The following is an 18,663-nucleotide window of genomic DNA, read 5'->3' as shown; positions in this document are numbered from 1 at the left end:
CTAATTAGGTACAGTGGTACAACCTGTGTAACAACATGTACTATCAGGTACTATCATTGTACTTGCATTATGTATTTGTGGGTACCTACATATAGTTGTTACATTGTAATACTGAGTGCTTTTACAAAACTTTGCCAATTTGCCTACATTTTCATCAGAGGCAAGGAGCTGACCTGAGACCTGCTGGATGGGGTAAATCTGGTCATGATAGATTTGATATACAAACCATTCTTAGGCCTCATTGTCTTCAGTGTACATGTAACAGCTGTGCTGCTACAACCTTGTTACTCTTTGATACAGTGGAATAAACCTATTAAGTGTAGTTTACATGTACATATGACATGTATGTTATGTCTTCAATGTCTTGGAACAGGTCTACTAATTCACTACATAGTACATATATCAACTGTGTTGGTACACACTTATTGCTCTTTGATACAGTGGCATAAACCCATTAAAATGAAGTGTACCAGTTAAGTACTTACAATTACATATTACATGTATGTTGTGTCATTGGTGTCTTGGAACATGTCTGCCATTACCCTACATACTGTAGTACATGTATCAACAGTGTTGGTACACATTTATTACTCTTTTGATATAGTGGAATAAACCCATTAAAATAAAGTGTACCAGTTAAGTACTTACATGTACATATTATATACATCCTGTCAATGATGTCATGCATCCTGTAATTGATGTGTCTGCTGTTACACCACACAGTACATGTAAATTAGTAGACCTGTTTCAAGACATCGAAGACACAATATACATGTCATATGTACATGTAAGTAATTAACTGGTACACTTAATAGGTTTATTCCACTGTATCAAAGAGTAACAAGGTTGTAGCAGCACAGCTGTTACATGTACACTGAAGACAATGAGGCCTTGACTGGAGCTAAGAATGGTTTGTATATAAAATCTATCATGACCAGATTTACCCCATCCAGCAGGTCTCAGGTCAGCTCCTTGCCTCTGATGAAAATGTAGGCAAATTGGCAAAGTTCTGTAAAAGCACTCAGTATTACAATGTAACAACTATATGTAGGTACCCACAAATACATAATGCAAGTACAATGATAGTACCTGATAGTACATGTTGTTACACAGGTTGTACCACTATACCTAATTAGGTAGGTACACTGTAACAGCGACACATTAAAATAGCTTTTTCTAATACATTGCCAAAACGGTATGCATGTTTGTAGTTATTTGTTGTGATAATTACTTGATGACCAGGCTTGGTGCTGAGCTAATTAATAACACTGAAGAGGGGTCAGCTGCAGAGTGGTGCAACTGAATACATCCTAACTATAAGCAGCTATCAACCATCGATAATTCTAGTGGCTCAGATTTGGACATGTAAGCCTTCCTCCCATTATCCACCATACACTGTAGATCTGAAAACTCTTTACAACTTTTATAATATACCAATGGCCTGTGGATCTATGGATTTTGAGAACAATTTGTTCATTACCTTATACAACCTCAAAATCAATCTACACATTAGGTTGGCCATACATTTAAGATGTTAATATGCACAAGTAATATGTGCAGCAATGCTCCCATCTGATACCCTGGCTCAGTGAGCAACGAGAGAGACCGTGACAGCACCACTTGTTGCCTGCTGGCTCCGGCTGGGTCTGCTCTCCCCCACACTGCACTCAGCGGGGGATGTGGTGTGATGTGAGGGGTCTGTGGTGGAGGTGGACATGCGTTAGTGGGGAGTGGGGCCACAGTGGGCTCTCCCCCACACTGCACTCTCCAGCACCCCTCACAGGGCTGGACAATGGGCAAGGGGAAGAGCCACACAGCCCTAGCAGATAAACAGTGGGATAATCCCTGCTCGTGCTCCCTGTCCACTTCCCTCCATCCCCCCTCCATTCCCTCTCTCTCTCTCTCTATCTCTGTGTCTCTCTCTCTCTCTCTCTCTCTCTGTCTCCCTCGCTCCCTCCCTGGGCTCAGGAGTATAAATGGATGGGTAAATCTCTGGACGATTTGGCCGCAGGACATTGGCTAGCCCCTGTCTTAGGTAATGTGATTAAGGGTGAGTGGGCGGGGACGGTCGGTCCGACGCTACGGCGGAGGAAAGACAGTGTCAATGTATTTTCCAAAAGCCCAAATTTCATGGTGACCTTTAGTGGCAAAGCACAAGCTCTCATTTTCAGAGGAGACATTTTCATCTGTTTTAGACCATCACTTCCACTCTATGGGTAGAGAGTATAAATTGATAAAAACAAGCCTAGGCCATCTGCCCCTCAGAATAGTGCAGTGGGGAGGTTTAATCCGGGATTACAGCCCCAGCATAACTGTGTGTGTGTGTTTTTTTTTCTTTTTTTGGCGTCTGCTCACAGTCGTCACAGTGTGCCCTTCACAACAGATAGAGAGATAGGCAGCAGATTGGTTACACAGACTAGGCACTGCTAGGAATCCAACCAGGGGCCATTACACTACTGGAGTTTTGATTCAATTACAAATTTACATCTGAATCTCTCCAGATTCCCATAGGGCAAAAATGGCTTTCCTTATCAAGACCATGATAGGTAACCCCCTGTCGGGAGTAATGGGGGGTCAAGACAAAGCTGAGGAGGAGACCCCCAAGGACCCCGCTGCCGCTGCTGGCATGACCCGTGAAGAGTATGAGGAGTACCAGAAGCAACTGGTGGAGGAGAAGTAAGTACTGGGGCAATGCGCCGCCATTTTAGCCTCATGAGATGATAGGCAGCCAGCGGGAGAAAAGCAGGAGACGGGAAATGAGCGCCATCAGCTCGTCTGATGACGTGCAGCAGATAGCAGCCTATTTAGAAACCGTTTAGCAACAGTTAATGGCCATATGCACATTTTAATCATGTTGGGATGTCAGAGCTATGGATGATTGTAAACAAAGGTGTAGCAAGCATTCTTATCTCGCCATTTTGTTTGACCTTTATCCTCAGTGGTTTTCAAAACTCACATCTGCCATAATTTTCCCAAAGGTCAAACGATGACAGTAGACATGTCACACGTCACATGGTGTTTTTTTCTATATAACCTGCACCATAACGTATTTTAACATCCCAACCCATCATTTTCTCTCAAAGCTGATGACCATACCTGCAATACAAAGTGTGAATCCGATAAACATTGCTTCTAAACACTGTTGTGTTTTATGGTCATCGAGATGAAGATTAATGATACACCACTGTATGATACTTAACTTTGTTATCACATGGATTTCAAACTAATTACAAATTTAACTGTTTCATTTTAGAATTGCATCAGAAAAGGTGGAGCTTTGTGACAATAAAAAAAAGTACTGATCATGGTGGTGATGACATCAGAGAGTAAACGTCACAGGAACAGGCAGCTTAGCTGCCCTCAAGACAGGGGCTTAGCCCAGGTAAACACAGGCCTACTGTTTTATAGAAACATGCTCAGGGAAGTGAACAAAAATGGACAAATGCTTTGAAGTCTGTTGTGATGGCTTATGTTCTTTTGTCAGTTTAAATGAAGTGTGTGGAGTATTTAACTTGTGTGTGGATTTAGTTGGCCCATTATCAGAGTTATACCTGATATTTCAGCCAAAGAGAATGGATGCTTATACAGATCACAGTCTCCATTATGGTTCATTAAATGTATTTACTAGATGCCAGATCAGACAGAGTACAATGTCAGCAGAATTTTAATAGGAATTGACAGCGTGGAGGTTCTGCTCAGCAACTCTCAACATGGGTATGACAGAATAAGGTTTTTGATTTGTTATCTGTAGCTAACAGCACTTTTATAAACAATACACAAAAAGCCTCTGATCTACCAGAGTGATATTAACACTCAATAGCCATGGTATATATTTTTAAACAATATATCGATAATGTACAGAACATATTTTGTCAATATATAATGGTGATTTATTGGTTTATATGGATGATTTATTGGTTTATATGGTTTATATGGAGGATTTATTGGTTTCTAGGTGAATAAATTGCTTGTGGTCCACCAACTTAAGAGGAAGGACATTACATAACGTGATTAGGCTTTCTGGCCTGTGATGGAATGTCCCCAATGTTTCCAGTGGCCATTGAATGGATGCCCTGTGTTTAACAAATAACCATCCAACCAACCAACAACAAGATTGAAGCAAACGTTGTAGTACTGTGTCTCACTTGTCACTTCCTGTATGTTTCTGTATTCTAATAGTATATTGAATACAATGACACAAAAGTAGCATCTTTAGATTGTCTTCACCACCTGCTATTAGAAAGGTTGTTGTCAACATTGTATCTTTGCCTAATCCTAAATCTGTCTGAGTAAATCTGTTCAACTCATAATCCTTACATTTAATTGGCTAACTGTGTTTCCAGTCTACAGTATAGCAACAATATTTTTATCAATAATGCCATATAATAGAATAGTGTGTGTGTGTGTGTGTGTGTGTGTGTGTGTGTGTGTGTGTAACGGAGGCGAACTGAGCTAGCGTGCTAGTTGTCTGTGTAAATCCTCACACCCCTAACCTTCTAGCTGAGTTGGAAGCCTGGGCTTTTAGCTCAGTGGATATTGTGTTCGACTCCCATGCCGGTGTGTGTTGTGGTGGCGGGTTCGAGGGCCGTGAGCGGCTGACGAACTGACCTCGGTTACCTGTGTGTGTGTGTGTGTGTGTGTGTGTGTGTGTGTTCCTGTTAGTGTGATTTATTAAGAGAGGAAACAGTAACCTTATTAATTTAGTAGAAACCGTATATTCATTTTGTAGAGATACAAACGGCTCATGTTTAGCTTGAGCCATGTCTGAGTGTCACCTGCCTGGCTGAGTCCATCCATGGCACTGCTGGAGCATGTGGCACGTGGCTTGGGCTCAGGTGTCACTGCATCCCTGGATGAACAATGAGATTAGCAGTCTGAACCACTTTAGCCCTTCACCTCATCTGAAACCTTCAGCCCTACAGGTCATACAGAGCTCCTACTGTACCCACTTCAGTGAAGGACAGCACACCTGTGCAACAATGAAAGCACAACTGTTGTGGCTGACTGTCACTGTGAATAGTTGGAACTTCACAAACTAGTGATTTGGGTGTTCTGACCTAATGTGGGATCATGGCCTGAGTTGCCAATATAACAAAAATACTGTTTTTTGTTTTGTGATGTTTTGATGTGTGGCCCTTTTTTGACATATTTTCATCCCAATTTACTTCCATCTAGGAACAGATTGAAAGGGTCTTTTCCTAGCTAACTCTAGCACTCAGAGTCAAATGTGTTACTAAATTAAAAGAGTCTGGTATACCTGTGCCAAATTATTTTTGTGTGATTTTTGTGTGACAGGATGGAGAGAGATTCAGAGTTCTTAAACAAGAAGGCTGAGAGGGCAACGCTCCGGGTGTGCCTTAGAGACAAATACCGCTTGCCGAAGGTAAGACACCTAACTATGTGAGGTAGCCGAACTAAACTAGGAAGTGACTTAAACAACAGGTAGCATCAGGCAGCATAGTGTGTCTACAGGACATGGTAAAATAAGAGAGAGTGATCTGCACACCATATAGCTCCTTTGGAAGGTTTAAGATCACTCTCTTATTTTACTTTTGGAGTCATTTCTCTGATCCAGCACCCATCCAAAACGGTGAAAAAGAATGTGCGCGGTCACACGTCTACAGGACATGGCCCATGTCTTGTCCAAGGCCCAGGCCATGTGACAGGTAATGATGCAGCACCTGTAGGGAAAAAGAAATCTACCCAGCTGCCCAGATTCAACCCACCCCCACTCTAGGAAACTTTTGCGACCAATAAGGAAACGATCGAGGCCTACAAATGCCAAAAGATTAGCACACCAGTGAGTTAACTAAATCACTTGAGGACTTTGCGTGTGCCATACTGTGTCCTTAGCGTTAGTCCTTCCCTGGCTGCTCCAGCCATCTGCCACTCACGGCTGAGGTGTCCATCTCTCCACACCGCACAGTCACAGTCACGCTGCTCTAATACAGACCGACTCACTGCACCCATCCTCACTGGGGATCTATCTATCACTGTGGAATACTTTTGGACTTAAAGGACAGGCAGAATGGAGAGTGAGCAAAAGGTAGGCCGGCATTCCAAATGGAAGTGTTTACATGTCTGAAAAATGCTTGTTGGTGTTAAAGGGATCAAAGCCTACACTGGAATCTTTGACTTCGTTCTTTATCACTTTGTCACTCTGGTCCTTTGGTTCGTGTTTAGTTCTTTGAATGTGATACGCATGGTGATAAAGGCACCCATCCAATAGAAATCTGATCATTTATCCAAATTCAAAAAGTGTCAATAAATTCTTTAAAAACAACGACAACACATCCCAATAGAGTTTGTTGTCGGTTGTATAAATGGTAAACTTGCCTGAAAGCTTAAAGATGCAGTCAGATGCAGGCAGGCGCGTTTGTTCGTGTTTATGTGTATATTGTGTATATGTTTGTGTATATTTTGTTTATGTGTATATTCAGATGCTTTTGAGCAAAAATCGTACATTATATTTTAACCAAGGACCGAACGAAACACACCAGAGAGGTAACTCAGCCCTACCTTCAGCATTCCCAGAGAAATTCCACGCAGGGTTTTATTTTTGGTTGGGGGACAGGCTGACCCCACTTTGTTCGTTTCCAGTTTTCGGAGCCTGGACTGAGGAGGGATGATTGCTGAATGCGACAAAAAAAATGATAGGCTTGAAGTATAAATCAAAGCATTTAACAACACATGTAGCCTTACAGGCAATCACATTTTAACAATTACAATATAATAAGATTACAATTATTGTTCTTTTTTTTTCAATTATTGTAATTTGGGGCCATGTGTACCGTAAAAACATTATGCATCATAATTTGTTTGTATATTTAATCTGGTTATTTAACAAGGGCATTTTGAGGCTCAATCTGCCGAGAGAGGACTATTTTCATGTCATTGTCATCGTCATAGTCAGACAGACAGATGTTTTTCAACTTTTCTGAATGATTGTGGTGTGAATTCTGAATAGCTAGCAGACTGCAGTAATAACTAGCAAGCTGGTATGTAAACAGCCAGCACTGTGCACTGTGCCTAAATTGACAAGTGTTACTGAAATGACAAAAAAACTATGTAGTTTCACAGATAGCAGTAAGCTATAACCTTCCATTGGAAATATGAATTAATCACAAGTTAACAATCTAATGCGGGAATAATTATCTCCTGAACTGTGGTTTTTGTGTTCTCAATAAACGCAGAGATACCAAGCAATTATAACTTGCATTGCTTAAATCTCTCAGACAGTTATCATTGAGCAACAGCGAACCGCTTAACAAGTAACGGGTCATGTTTGCCCCATTTAGTTTATATTAGGTTATTTTGGGTGTAGCTTTTTTGGGCAAATTGAAGTTCACCTCTGTGTCCAAATAAAATGATAATCAGCTGGGTGGGTGACAGAATTAAACATTTTCTAATGTGCCGAGTCAGTTGATAGTCACATTTTATCAATCAAATAACCTTCAGTATTTGAATCCATGGGAATCTCCTACTACACACCCCACATCCAGTTCAACCATATCAAAATGTGTGTAATCCCTGTAACTGCCCTGCCTCTCCTCACAGAGTGAACAGGATGAGAACATGATCCAGATGGCAGGTGATGACGTGGACGTGCCTGAGGAGCTGCTGAAGATGGTGGATGAAGACGCCACAGAGGAAGAGGAGAAGGACTCCATCCTGGGCCAGATGCAGAACCTGCAGAACATGGACATGGACCAGATCAAGGAGAAGGCCTCAGCAACCATGGCAGAGGTGAAAAGCAAGGCCGAGGAGAAGTGTTCTGTCATGTAACGGGGGAAATGACAACTTACAAAAGAAAAAGAAGCGAAAGTTATAAATGATAAGGGAAACAGGTGATTAATTCTGGCTCTCAAGAAATTGCAGGTTCAGAGACATGCTCTCCTCCCCTTGTTTTGATCACTGTTGGTTTGCTGGCTGGTTGGACGAACCTCATAGCTGATGTCATTGGAACCTCCTCTCTTGCCCAAAGATTTCTCTGAATCATGCCCATTGATGTGCATCCTCACCCTAATATCCTGTGGGATAGATTTTTTTGTATGTGATGTATGAATAAAACATGTCTTAGATGTTGCCCCCTTTCTTTTTCTTTCCTCCCTCTAAACCCAGGACCCTAGGAAGCTATAGTGCAATTACAGAACTTTGAAATATGTTAACAAATTATGACATATATACATATTTCTAAATATTTTTATTTATCTAAAATAATTTCACTGGTGAATTCATGTTAAGTATGCTTCATCATTCATATCAGCGTGTTATAACAACATTGCTAGGCTTCATACCCGCTATTTCACGGAAATGAGTGTAAGATCAGCAGCAGCAACAGCTTCCTTTATTTTGCTGAATGTTACGCCAGGGAAAATGTGGGTTTAGCAATTCTTTATTCATTGCATATGTAAGAAGTGATTTACTCTGTTCAAGTATACAATCATGTAAATGCTGGCTAAAATGAATGCTGATTGTTTTACTTAATAAAACTGTGATATATAACTGTGCCTGTTATTTGTAACTAGAACGCATCCCTTAGTATATATATTACAGTAGATACGCTTGAGCCTTTGCACCCACAATATTGTCACTGTTAGCATCTCCAACAGCTGCTTTCTGCGCTGCTCCTGACTGAGACACTGATTCACCCCCATGTGTATTTACACAAACACATGTATTTGGGGAACAACTGTATCAAACATTCAGTCTAGGACAAGGACCAGGGAAATACCTATGATGCAAAAACAAATGGAATATATACCATAAAATTAATATTATTAGATATTCATTAGATTTGTTTATCATTAACTTATATTAGCAAAGGCAACACAAATGTGAAAATATAGAATGTATAGTGTTGTGCGTACTCATGGTCTATTGTTAGGTATTTGCCCTCTTTATTGACAGTGAATCAAAGTCATAGATATGGTGCCCTGCATCAAGGAATACCAAAACTGTGTTTCTCATTACAGATTATTATGTGTTCAGTATGAATGAACTAATTTAATTAAACATTATATAGGCTATCCAAAGTGTGTAATCTCGTGTTATCTTTACTTAATTAACACATGTTTGTCTTGTAAATAATACACCTCAACAGTCAGCTTACTTACTGTGGTAAATCACATGATAACATGCATTTAAGATGCAAAGCCCCAAAAGGACTGTATTTTACACACGAAGATGTAGTAACTTGGACTTCATCCATGTGTTTAGATTAAATGAATTAGCTTAGGCTCTAAGTAGCAGATTTGCACAAACACCATACAAGAATACAGATGAGAGGAATGGGTCTTTATTTAATTGGTGATTACTGTGGAACTTTTGTAGAGAAGTGATTAGTTTGAGTGAAAAAATCCTCAGTCTTGTGAATTTCATGTGTGCCCCTGTGCAAAATGCCTTGGATTTTGAGTTCAAAAGCTTAACAGCTAATAGGATCAATGCAGCTAAGGCTGTCATCCACTCAAGTTAAATGACTGTCAGACTTGCTTAAGTAATTTGGCCCATATTAGGATGGCTATACAGAAAAGGGGATGACATGGCATTCATGCTCATCGACATGACCAATCGTGGATGTGCCCTGCTCATCATTCATGTCTCTATAAAAAATCAACACACAAAATCTTTCTGGTTGAGGATGGAGCATTACCATTTCCTGAAAAACCCTCAATAATCCATAGTTTCTGTTTTGTTAAGTAAGTAAATCCAATAGGTCTAGGCTATAGCCTGATACACTGCACATGACAACACTGTAATCAGGAAATTATTAACTTTAAAAAAGTAGGCTATTCTATCTATTGCAATGTGATAATAAACATGGCCTACATTCCCAACAGATCTAAAATCACGTCGTTAATAACAGATTCATAGGTGCTCGCCATTAAAACTGGCATATTAATGAAGAGAAGTTAATTTGCGAATTGTGACAATAAATCATTACCTAGGTTTGTTGAGTTGTTGCAGGAGAGCTAAATGGTAGGCTATTAAGTTTAAACTAGAAGAAAAAAATAATCCCCTTAAGCAGCGTGTGGTCATAGGATTACCAAACTGCTGTCGATCTTTGTTTAGAGGCAATTACACACATCCTCTCAACATTCAAGATATTAGGACATTTTTCCAATTAACTGCGCTTCAATTGTAGGGTAGCTTTACAGACTCTGCATGCCTGATCCATGAGATCATGAACCCGCCATTCTGTAAATGTCCAAAATTGGTCGTCAAATCTTTGCTTTTCCAATTTCTTTTCCACAGCTTTTACGCGACACCATTCACGAATAACGAAATTAACGACGGTTTAGCCCATTGAATAGCCGTAGCCCGACAGGAATATAAAAACATTATTTCGCACAAAAAAAAACACGTGGTCTAATGCCTATAGGCCTATATGTTAAATAGTAGCCTAAACTGTTAGGCCTATATTTTTCCATTGTTACATCAGACCTTTATTATTTGCTCTGGTAGGCTACCCTATATTGGCCCTTGTGCACTATACGCATTAGAGTGACATTTTTAAGATCAGTTTTTATTATGAGTTAGGATCTCAAGGATCTTTGCCTCATCGCTGCATCCCCTTTCAACATCTGACCTGATCAGAAGATTTTCCCCCACCTTAAACCATTCTCTGTAGAGCGGGCCGCTGACATCTGGAAGATGAAAAGATGGTTTCAACATTTATTATGTGAGGCTGTTTATGACTGGGATGGCCACACTTTGGGCGGAGTTGGTTGTCCCTCTGTCCTGAGAATCCAGTGTAAATCTAACGGTCCCTGCGCATCAGAGGAGAGGGGCTGTCACTCACACAAAGACTGATCCGGAGAGGGAGGAGGGGACTCCTTTAAAAGCGCCCGGAGTAAACAGCATCTTCACTGTTACAGACTGTGACCTAGAAGGTTGCCACAAGTAATTCAACAGAGAGCAGACTACACTTAGCTATATGTTTTAGAAACCGTGAGTTTCCAGTGCCCTGAGAAAGTTTTTGATAGCTTCATTTGACAGCACTTGCTATAGCCTACTGTGGTAAGTTTCTCCTTGCTGCGGCAATTCAATGAGACTGCTTGGTTGTGAGACTCAGAGAATGGAAGAAAGTTTGTCAACTTCTCCACGGTTAGCCCGAAGCCCGGGCAATTCTACCAGAGTCCATAGCATTGAAGCAATCTTGGGATTTAAAGACGGAAATATGTTTCATTCGACGTACGTTTATAATGGATCACCACGAGTTGCTCCGGACGCACACAGAGGTCACACTCCTGCTGTCTCGCCGCTTAGGAAGGAACATAACTCAGAAACTTTTCAGAGTAAGTGTCTGGTAGAACTTTGACATGTTTGTGGCTATCTTGTCTATCTAGGGTACTTTTAATTTCTATAGTCCCTTAGCGTGGTGAATCATAGCCTACAATATATTTTCAGCCTAATGTAGGCCTTAATAGCAACAATTGTAAACCACCCTGCTTTAACTGTTTTGCTCTTTCGCCTTTTGCAGGTGTTTGCTGTTCCTCTAGAGCAAATTCTGCGGTCAGTTCCGTGGCTGATGGAGACTGTAAACTATCTGATGATGAAAATCCGAAGAAGAAACACCGCAGAAATAGAACCACGTTTACGACCTTTCAGTTGCACGAACTTGAGCGTGCCTTCGAGAAGTCGCATTACCCTGACGTATATAGCAGAGAGGAACTCGCGCTCAAAGTTAACCTGCCAGAGGTCCGCGTGCAGGTAAGCATCCGTGTATTTATGTAGCCTAATTGATTTGTTGAGGTCAGATATAATATGTCCAATGGTAGGCCTATCACATAAAATCGTCCACATCTTTAAACAGAAACTAAAAACATTTAGATTGACTACTTTATTAGGATCATAAACCCTGAAATAAAGCAAAAAATATAGGACAATATTTACAGTGCAACATTCAAATAATGGGCTACTCTTAGCTGAAGGACATTTTACACAAAAACGTTCATACCATTTGGGTTTTTAATTTATTTAGTAAAGGTTATGAGGTCGGCATATCCTGATTTTAAATGTTAAACAAAAAAATGTAGCTTAATTTATGGCCTAACTTTCGGTGGGTTGCAGTGAGTAGCTAATATAACGAGCCATTTGCTATTGATTTTGACTGACGCTGCATTTATATCGGGATGATGGTCATTTTAGACTATCCATTTAGTTTTATTTCAAATAATGTAGATAGACCTAAGTATTGTGCTTTCTTCATTTGAGATGTGGCGCCTTCCATTTCAGATTTCATCATTATTATATTGCAAATATTACCTTATATATTTCAGTATAGGATGCATTTTCTGAAAATCTTCTGATAGGCTATACTTTTGATATAGGTGAATATTCAAATTAAATTGCAATGAGCACATTGCACTTTACAACATCATTAGTTAAACTATTGGAATTTCCTCTCTTCAGGAATGTCTTCACTAGAAAATAAATGGCCAAAAGACCAATTTTGTATTTTAACACCCTGTAAAAATATTTCAATGATTCAATTTCACATTATTCAATTAGGCCTAATTGCCTATTACATTATTCTAAATGTTTTTATTTGGGTTACTTTATAGCCTAATGGTCCTAAATAAACTAACTGAAGGTTAAAGGGAGTTAACACATGTAACATGTGAAAGAACATGTAAGAACATGCGGAATTGCGGATACACATCTTCCAGGTTATTATAAGGCTAAAGCTTTAGGCATGCATAATAGCACCATTACCACATGAGCAGAATGGAAGCCTAATTGTGTACTGTTTGATTTCAGGTGTGGTTCCAGAACCGCCGAGCCAAGTGGCGTCGTCAAGAGAAACTGGAAGTGAGCTCCATCAAGCTCCAAGACTCTGCGACCTCCTTGCTGTCTTTCAGCCGCTCGTCTCCCCAAGCGCTGAGCTCGGGCCTCAGCCTGGAGCCCTGGCTCAGCACCCCCCTCTCCAGCTCCGCGTCCCTCCAGTCGCTACCTGGCTTCATGGGGCCCCAGCAAGGCCTCTCCGGCAGCTACACACCCCCACCCTTCCTCAGTGCTCCATCACTGAGCCACGGTCTGCCCCACATCGGTAGCATGTGCCCTCCGCCTCCTTACCAGTGCTCAGGGTTCATGGACAAAATGTCACTGGAGGACTCAGACCCCCGCAACACTAGTATTGCATCACTTCGAATGAAAGCCAAAGAGCATATTCAATCTATTGGGAAGACATGGTGAGGGGTCCGAGTTAAAATCATGAACACTGAACTTATAAACATGAACTCTGGTGGAACTCTTTTCCGGGGATCCTGAGATGTTTTGGGTACATATCCCAGGACCTGATGATCAGAAATGTGTCATCCAGCATGCTGCATAATGCTGTGAATGCTGATGTTCTGGAGAATCCCTTGATGTCGCTGATACTCAAGAGGTTATATCAGTGACTGTAAATAAATCATGTACAGCAATTATATACTGCGTTCTTTGTTGTGTGGGTGCCATTTATCTAATACAGATTTGCAAATGGCTTTTCACACATGACTTTTGTGACAATCCTGACCTGAGGAAAATTAATGGAAGAATGATCTCTTTCCATTTGCTTTCCATTAGTTTTCTGTAATGATAACATGCAAAGACAATCTATTTATTGCACTAATTTGGTTCGAACCATGCTTGTAATATCACTTTATGTTGTTTTCCAACTCTATTCTGTACCTAGATTTATTTTTAAAGGTGTAAATACATTTCTGTGTCATCACCAATCAGCATTAAATGCATTCCTAAATGTTTTTTCCTATTTTTTTAAATTCATTTTACAGTTAAAGAGTTTAGTTCCAAAATTCTATGGGCCCTACCTTGGCGTTCAGAGACGGATGGTCAGAGGCGCAACGTTTATAGACATTAAAGGCGTTGCCAGTCCATATTCACTAATTTAATGCCGTGATTTTGTGATTAAACGCTGGGCGCGGGGCACAAAAGGGTTGTTCTTATGTTTCTTAATCAATTTTGGGTGTAACATCCTTTAAACCAATGAGGATGACATCTGTCATTCCCTTTAACAGCAAGCAGTACAACTTCAAACAGCGCATCGATAGTCAGCGACGCATTTGAAGGAATCTGATTGCACGCGAGACGTTATGGAACAGGGATCCCACTTAACCTTGCTTTACTAAAACAAAGTAAAACTAACATCACCGTAGTCTCGTAATGACAAAACAGTTCTACACAGTTAAATACTTTCACTATTGACTGACAAGGGGTAACCATCGAAAACGCAACACTTACCCCAATTATGTTCGAATGATTGAATAAAAATCCTAAGGATATTTATCCTGCAGAGGAGTTGCTGCTTACATCTCGTGACAGTGCGTCTTCAGCTGTGCTTTATATGCGCCTTTCGCTGTAGACCAGGTTTTTCTTGGTCAGTGGCGTAATGATTTTTAGAGGGTGTAAGATAACGAATTTTGGATCATGCGCCAGGACACATCTTATGTTAATTGCCACACCCCTGTAAGATAAGAATAAGCCTTGCGTCACGCTTTGCGCCATCCTGCGCAGGGTGCATGATAGGGCCCTATATCTCCATTTCATGTAATTTAATATTGTATTTCAGGTAATATAAAGAAAATTGCAGTTGTGTTGTTTTGATTGAGGAAAGATAAATCAAATAACAATAACTGGAAAACAAAATGTAAAAAAATATATTTATGAAAATTCATGAAAATAAAGGATATAGCGTTTTGGAACCAACCTCCTCATTTATTCAGTTTGCAGTATCCCACCCTAAGCTAAACTCAAAACATTTGGCAATGGCAGTGTCTGATGTGTCATGGAACACAATTACGCACTGTGCCTTTAATTCAAAGTGTGCATACATTTCTGTACCAAATGATTCTACAGTGCATGACAGTTCTGAATGTGTTGATATTTCAGTATCAAATATTTTAACTTTTTAATCTCAATTCGCAATGAAATATTTAGAAGAAATACACAATTGTGTGATAACAAATGTGTGCTAATCTTACCTGGTCCTCCTCTTTGACATATTTTGACTGATCCAGGGTGTTGCAAGGACTGTGGAAGTTCTGGGCTGTGTGGCAAAGCTATTACTTCGTAAACCATAAGGGCGTGCAGGCCAACCTTCACAGGCTTCATGACAGTATATCACTTCAAAAACGTGGTCAGTATCTCCCTCTAGTGGCATAATGGGTCAACTCTGTACCCCATCACGTTGAACCCACTATTAGGTATTCATAAAAGTGATGGAATTAATTGATCTCATACAACCGCTGCTTTTGTCCTATGCTCAGGGATAACAGTTTTGACGATTGTTGCGTCTTGTGTGACTCAATATCTCTGGTTTCACAGGCAGCATGTGTCAACCATAACAGGCACATAGTCTCAACTTACTTTTACTTTCTAAATTAGTGGGCCCTAAGCCAAAGAAAACAAGTGCACAAAAGCATGTCCCCAGTTGTGCGAACAAGGATGCACTTTATGTGTTTAACTAAAGACATTGGTTCCAATTAACATTTTTCATTGAGAGACCCTGGACCTTCTTAATTGAATGTATTGTTGTAAGGTAACAAACTGAGAGGGAGATGGCCCCATCAGTTTTCAGCCATTATTGTCGTGGACAAGTAAGACCGTAATTATATTCCCTGAGTGTCCCATTAGTGTTCTGTCACAAAGACCACATCCACCTCTGAAGAGACAACTCCACATTGAAGAGCCTGTTTGTATTGACTCTGAAGGTCAGTAGTTAGCAGTGGAGGTTTAGGCTTGATTGTTTATTGGTGTTTTTTTGATTGTTTATTTGTGTTTTTTTCGGTTTGAAAGGCAAGAAAGCCAACTTGTTGATAAGCTCATTTCCATTACTTTCACACCAAGGAGAATAGGGATGTGTCTATTCTATTTGAAACTATCTTATTGTGATCAGTTTCTGCCACCTTGTGGCTGATAAATTGACCAGTGCTATAGTTTAGCACCTAACTGTGGTCATTGGTCTCTGTTCTGTACTGTGGGCTACAACCTCTTTCAATGCCAGTAGTACTGTAGTGTCAAACCAATGAGCCAACATTAAGATGTCATTACAGGCAGATGTCAAAGCCTGTTAACATTTTGGGCCACCAGTTGATATGAAGAAGACTCAAATTAAAAATAGGCTGTCTATCATGTAAACAGTGTGCTGAACATACAAAGCTAAAATGACATAAAAGGGTTTTCCAATAGAAACAAATTTATTGAGATTTATCTTCACAAAATGGTAAGTTGTAAGTTAATGCTGGTTGATAAATTCATATAAAACAGTAAGTATATAGTGACTGTTGACAGGAAGGGGTCCACATACAAAAATATAACCTAGGACTTTATTTAATGTAATATACGTACAATCAGCCTGAAATAGTATGCATTATATATATTATTATTTAATATGTTGTATTTTCCTCTGAAGCTTGACTTCAAGGAGGTGTCCAAAGTAAAGGAAACGTCTGATACCACACATTGTCTCTGCATCAAGGCAAACCACTGAGCCTGGTATCTAGCTGGATTTGCTCTGCTTCCTCACCAAAGCCTGTAACAACCAGTCTGCCACCTGCAGATACAGACACAAAAGAAAGGTAGAGATTACAAACAATGGACAGCCAAAGCAAGGTGGTTTTCTTTGCTTGTTTCAATGTGTCCATCTTTAATTACTCTCTTTGTCATCTTCATCATACAGTTGAGATCACACCTCAGCACTCAACCCTGATCAGCCTTATAACTTTGCTCAATGGTTCTGAACAAAGAGGTCTATCTGAATATCCTAATGCTATGTAGTGTCTCTGTCTCTCTCTTTCTCTATCTCTCTGCAAAGGACACCATCTTTTTTGTCCCCATGTCAAGCGGACTACCATGTCACACCCACCTCTTTTAAATGTCTGTGTAGCTCCCTCTGTTCATCCGCCTGCCTTCTTTCTTCCAGTATTTTCTGGATGTGCTTTACGTTTTGGCTGACTGGCACCTCATCCTGTTCTGTGGTCAGCAAGGTTCTGATGAAAGCCCAGAAGGGAGAGGATGTCCTGTCCAGTTCTCTGCCTCCAGTTGATGATGATGTAGCAAACTGACCCATATCTCTGTCCCTCTCCTCAGACTCAATCTGAGTATCTGTGCTCTTCTTGCCCATCAGATGCCCTGCAGAGGCAAGATAGATAGTTGAATAAAAAACAAAAGAAATGGTATATCACTGTCTGCAGGTAGATTGGCTTTTAACCAAATGCATGTCACTGTACTGGCAACCAAATGTGCATTGGCTTTTATCCAAAAGTAAAATGATGACACTTATCAAAAACAACATGCCATTTGCAAGGACAGTAATGCTACTGTATCATAACACTATCAGCATATCAGCTGAAACTATGCATATAGTCACCATGCTTTTAGAACTCCACCAACCACTGTATTTCTAATACCATCAATTATTTTACATTCGTATACAGCTTCAGGATTTGCATTTCTGGGCGAGAGAAGCAAATTACTTGCCTAAATGGCTAAAATACATAATTATGACTAAAGAAAAAACACAAAAAAATGAAAGAAAGGTAGCTGAGATGGATAATACTAATGTGGTGATAACACTTCCTTAACACTACCCGATCTCTCCATCACATCAGTGTGTGTCCTCTGGTTATATCCTAATTGCTATATTATCCCTCACTCTGTAGCTAGTTCACAGTTTCTTGTGAAACTACATTTTGTTACATTTGTGTTGAACTTGTCAAAACAACATCACACTACAACATCCCATTACACCCATCCACAAAACTGTTGTGACCAGTGATTTGAATGATTTGATTATGAATAGAACATATTGATTGCGCGCATGGAGTTTCAACCTAGGCTTGTTAAGTGCCAGACAGTTGGTTGCTGCTCAGTCTTATTTTCACTACATTTGCAAACAACGTGTTTGAGCTAGAGGTTAGTGGAAAATAAGCCAATGACCGTTCAAAGCTGTGGCATGTAATAACAAGTATAGTCAGAGTAAAAACAATTGTTTCTCACCTACAGCCCAGTGGTTACCCCGTGGATACATCTTTCCAGAATTATCTAACTGACCATCGCAGACGACGCACGTTAAAATTATTACTATTGCAATAAGTTGCATGCATCTCCAAGGAAGGCACATTGCCAATGAGAAATATCCTAAAATATCCTAAACCGCGTCAGAAAATCCGTATTCCGTTGTTTGGGTGAACTCTTCTCTTTGAGCGCTAAAAGTGTGTGACCAATTGGCATAATCAGTGAATTTATACGACGCCGTGACGAAACCTAAAGAATCATAAGAGCAAGACTGACGTTTAGTTTGTTTAGGCTATTAAATTATAGTGTCAGTGCTATTATGCCCTTGGTGGAGTCTGAACGCTTTAAAACGATTCCCTCCTACGAGGCTTTACGTCAGCGTTGTTTCGAAATTATAGCAGGCGGCTGAGATGAAATGCAAACTGACATACTGAAAGAGTCTGTCATTATTCGGCATTGTGTGGACAGATATGACCTCAGAGGGAAGTGTCAATGTAATTCATTAATTATGATGAGGGGGATCCGTCCTCAGTCAGCTGGGATGACCACACTTTCCAGGCTTGGCTTTTGATAACATGTTTGCAGTAAGTGAACCATTCAATGTTAGATTGTATTGGTTTATTTTGTGATAAAACTTGCATCTAA

General features: G+C 40.2%; 2 protein-coding genes and 1 long non-coding RNA gene across 3 annotated transcripts; 2 read left to right on the top strand and 1 right to left on the bottom strand.

The window, feature by feature from the left end:
- Positions 1 to 2,518: 2,518 nt before the first annotated feature.
- cplx4a (complexin 4a) lies at positions 2,519 to 7,785 on the top strand. The gene is made up of 3 exons (XM_076283182.1): positions 2,519 to 2,676; positions 5,296 to 5,383; positions 7,558 to 7,785. The coding sequence occupies exons 1-3, from the start codon at positions 2,519 to 2,521 to the stop codon at positions 7,783 to 7,785; spliced, it is 474 nt and encodes a 157-aa protein (XP_076139297.1).
- Positions 7,786 to 11,047: 3,262 nt separating this feature from the next.
- On the top strand, positions 11,048 to 13,197 carry rx3 (retinal homeobox gene 3). Its single transcript, XM_076283181.1, has 3 exons — positions 11,048 to 11,297; positions 11,483 to 11,712; positions 12,763 to 13,197. Exons 1-3 carry the CDS (start codon positions 11,048 to 11,050, stop codon positions 13,195 to 13,197), a joined length of 915 nt encoding a protein of 304 aa, XP_076139296.1.
- Positions 13,198 to 16,177: 2,980 nt separating this feature from the next.
- On the bottom strand, positions 16,178 to 18,346 carry LOC143122373 (uncharacterized). The gene is made up of 3 exons (XR_012986656.1): positions 18,001 to 18,346; positions 16,868 to 17,133; positions 16,178 to 16,555 (listed from the first exon to the last, which is right to left on the bottom strand). It is a non-coding gene; the product is annotated as an uncharacterized LOC143122373 (long non-coding RNA).
- Between the last annotated feature and the right edge of the window lie 317 nt (positions 18,347 to 18,663).

The sequence above is a fragment of the Alosa pseudoharengus genome, unplaced genomic scaffold, assembly GCF_046254945.1.
Source record: "Alosa pseudoharengus isolate Yale_2024_CS ecotype anadromous, Long Island Sound unplaced genomic scaffold, YU_APseudo_1.1 YU_APseudo_1.1_scf_14, whole genome shotgun sequence".
Classification (NCBI taxonomy): Eukaryota; Metazoa; Chordata; class Actinopteri; order Clupeiformes; family Clupeidae; genus Alosa; species Alosa pseudoharengus.
This window is presented reverse-complemented; position numbering and strand designations above follow the sequence as displayed.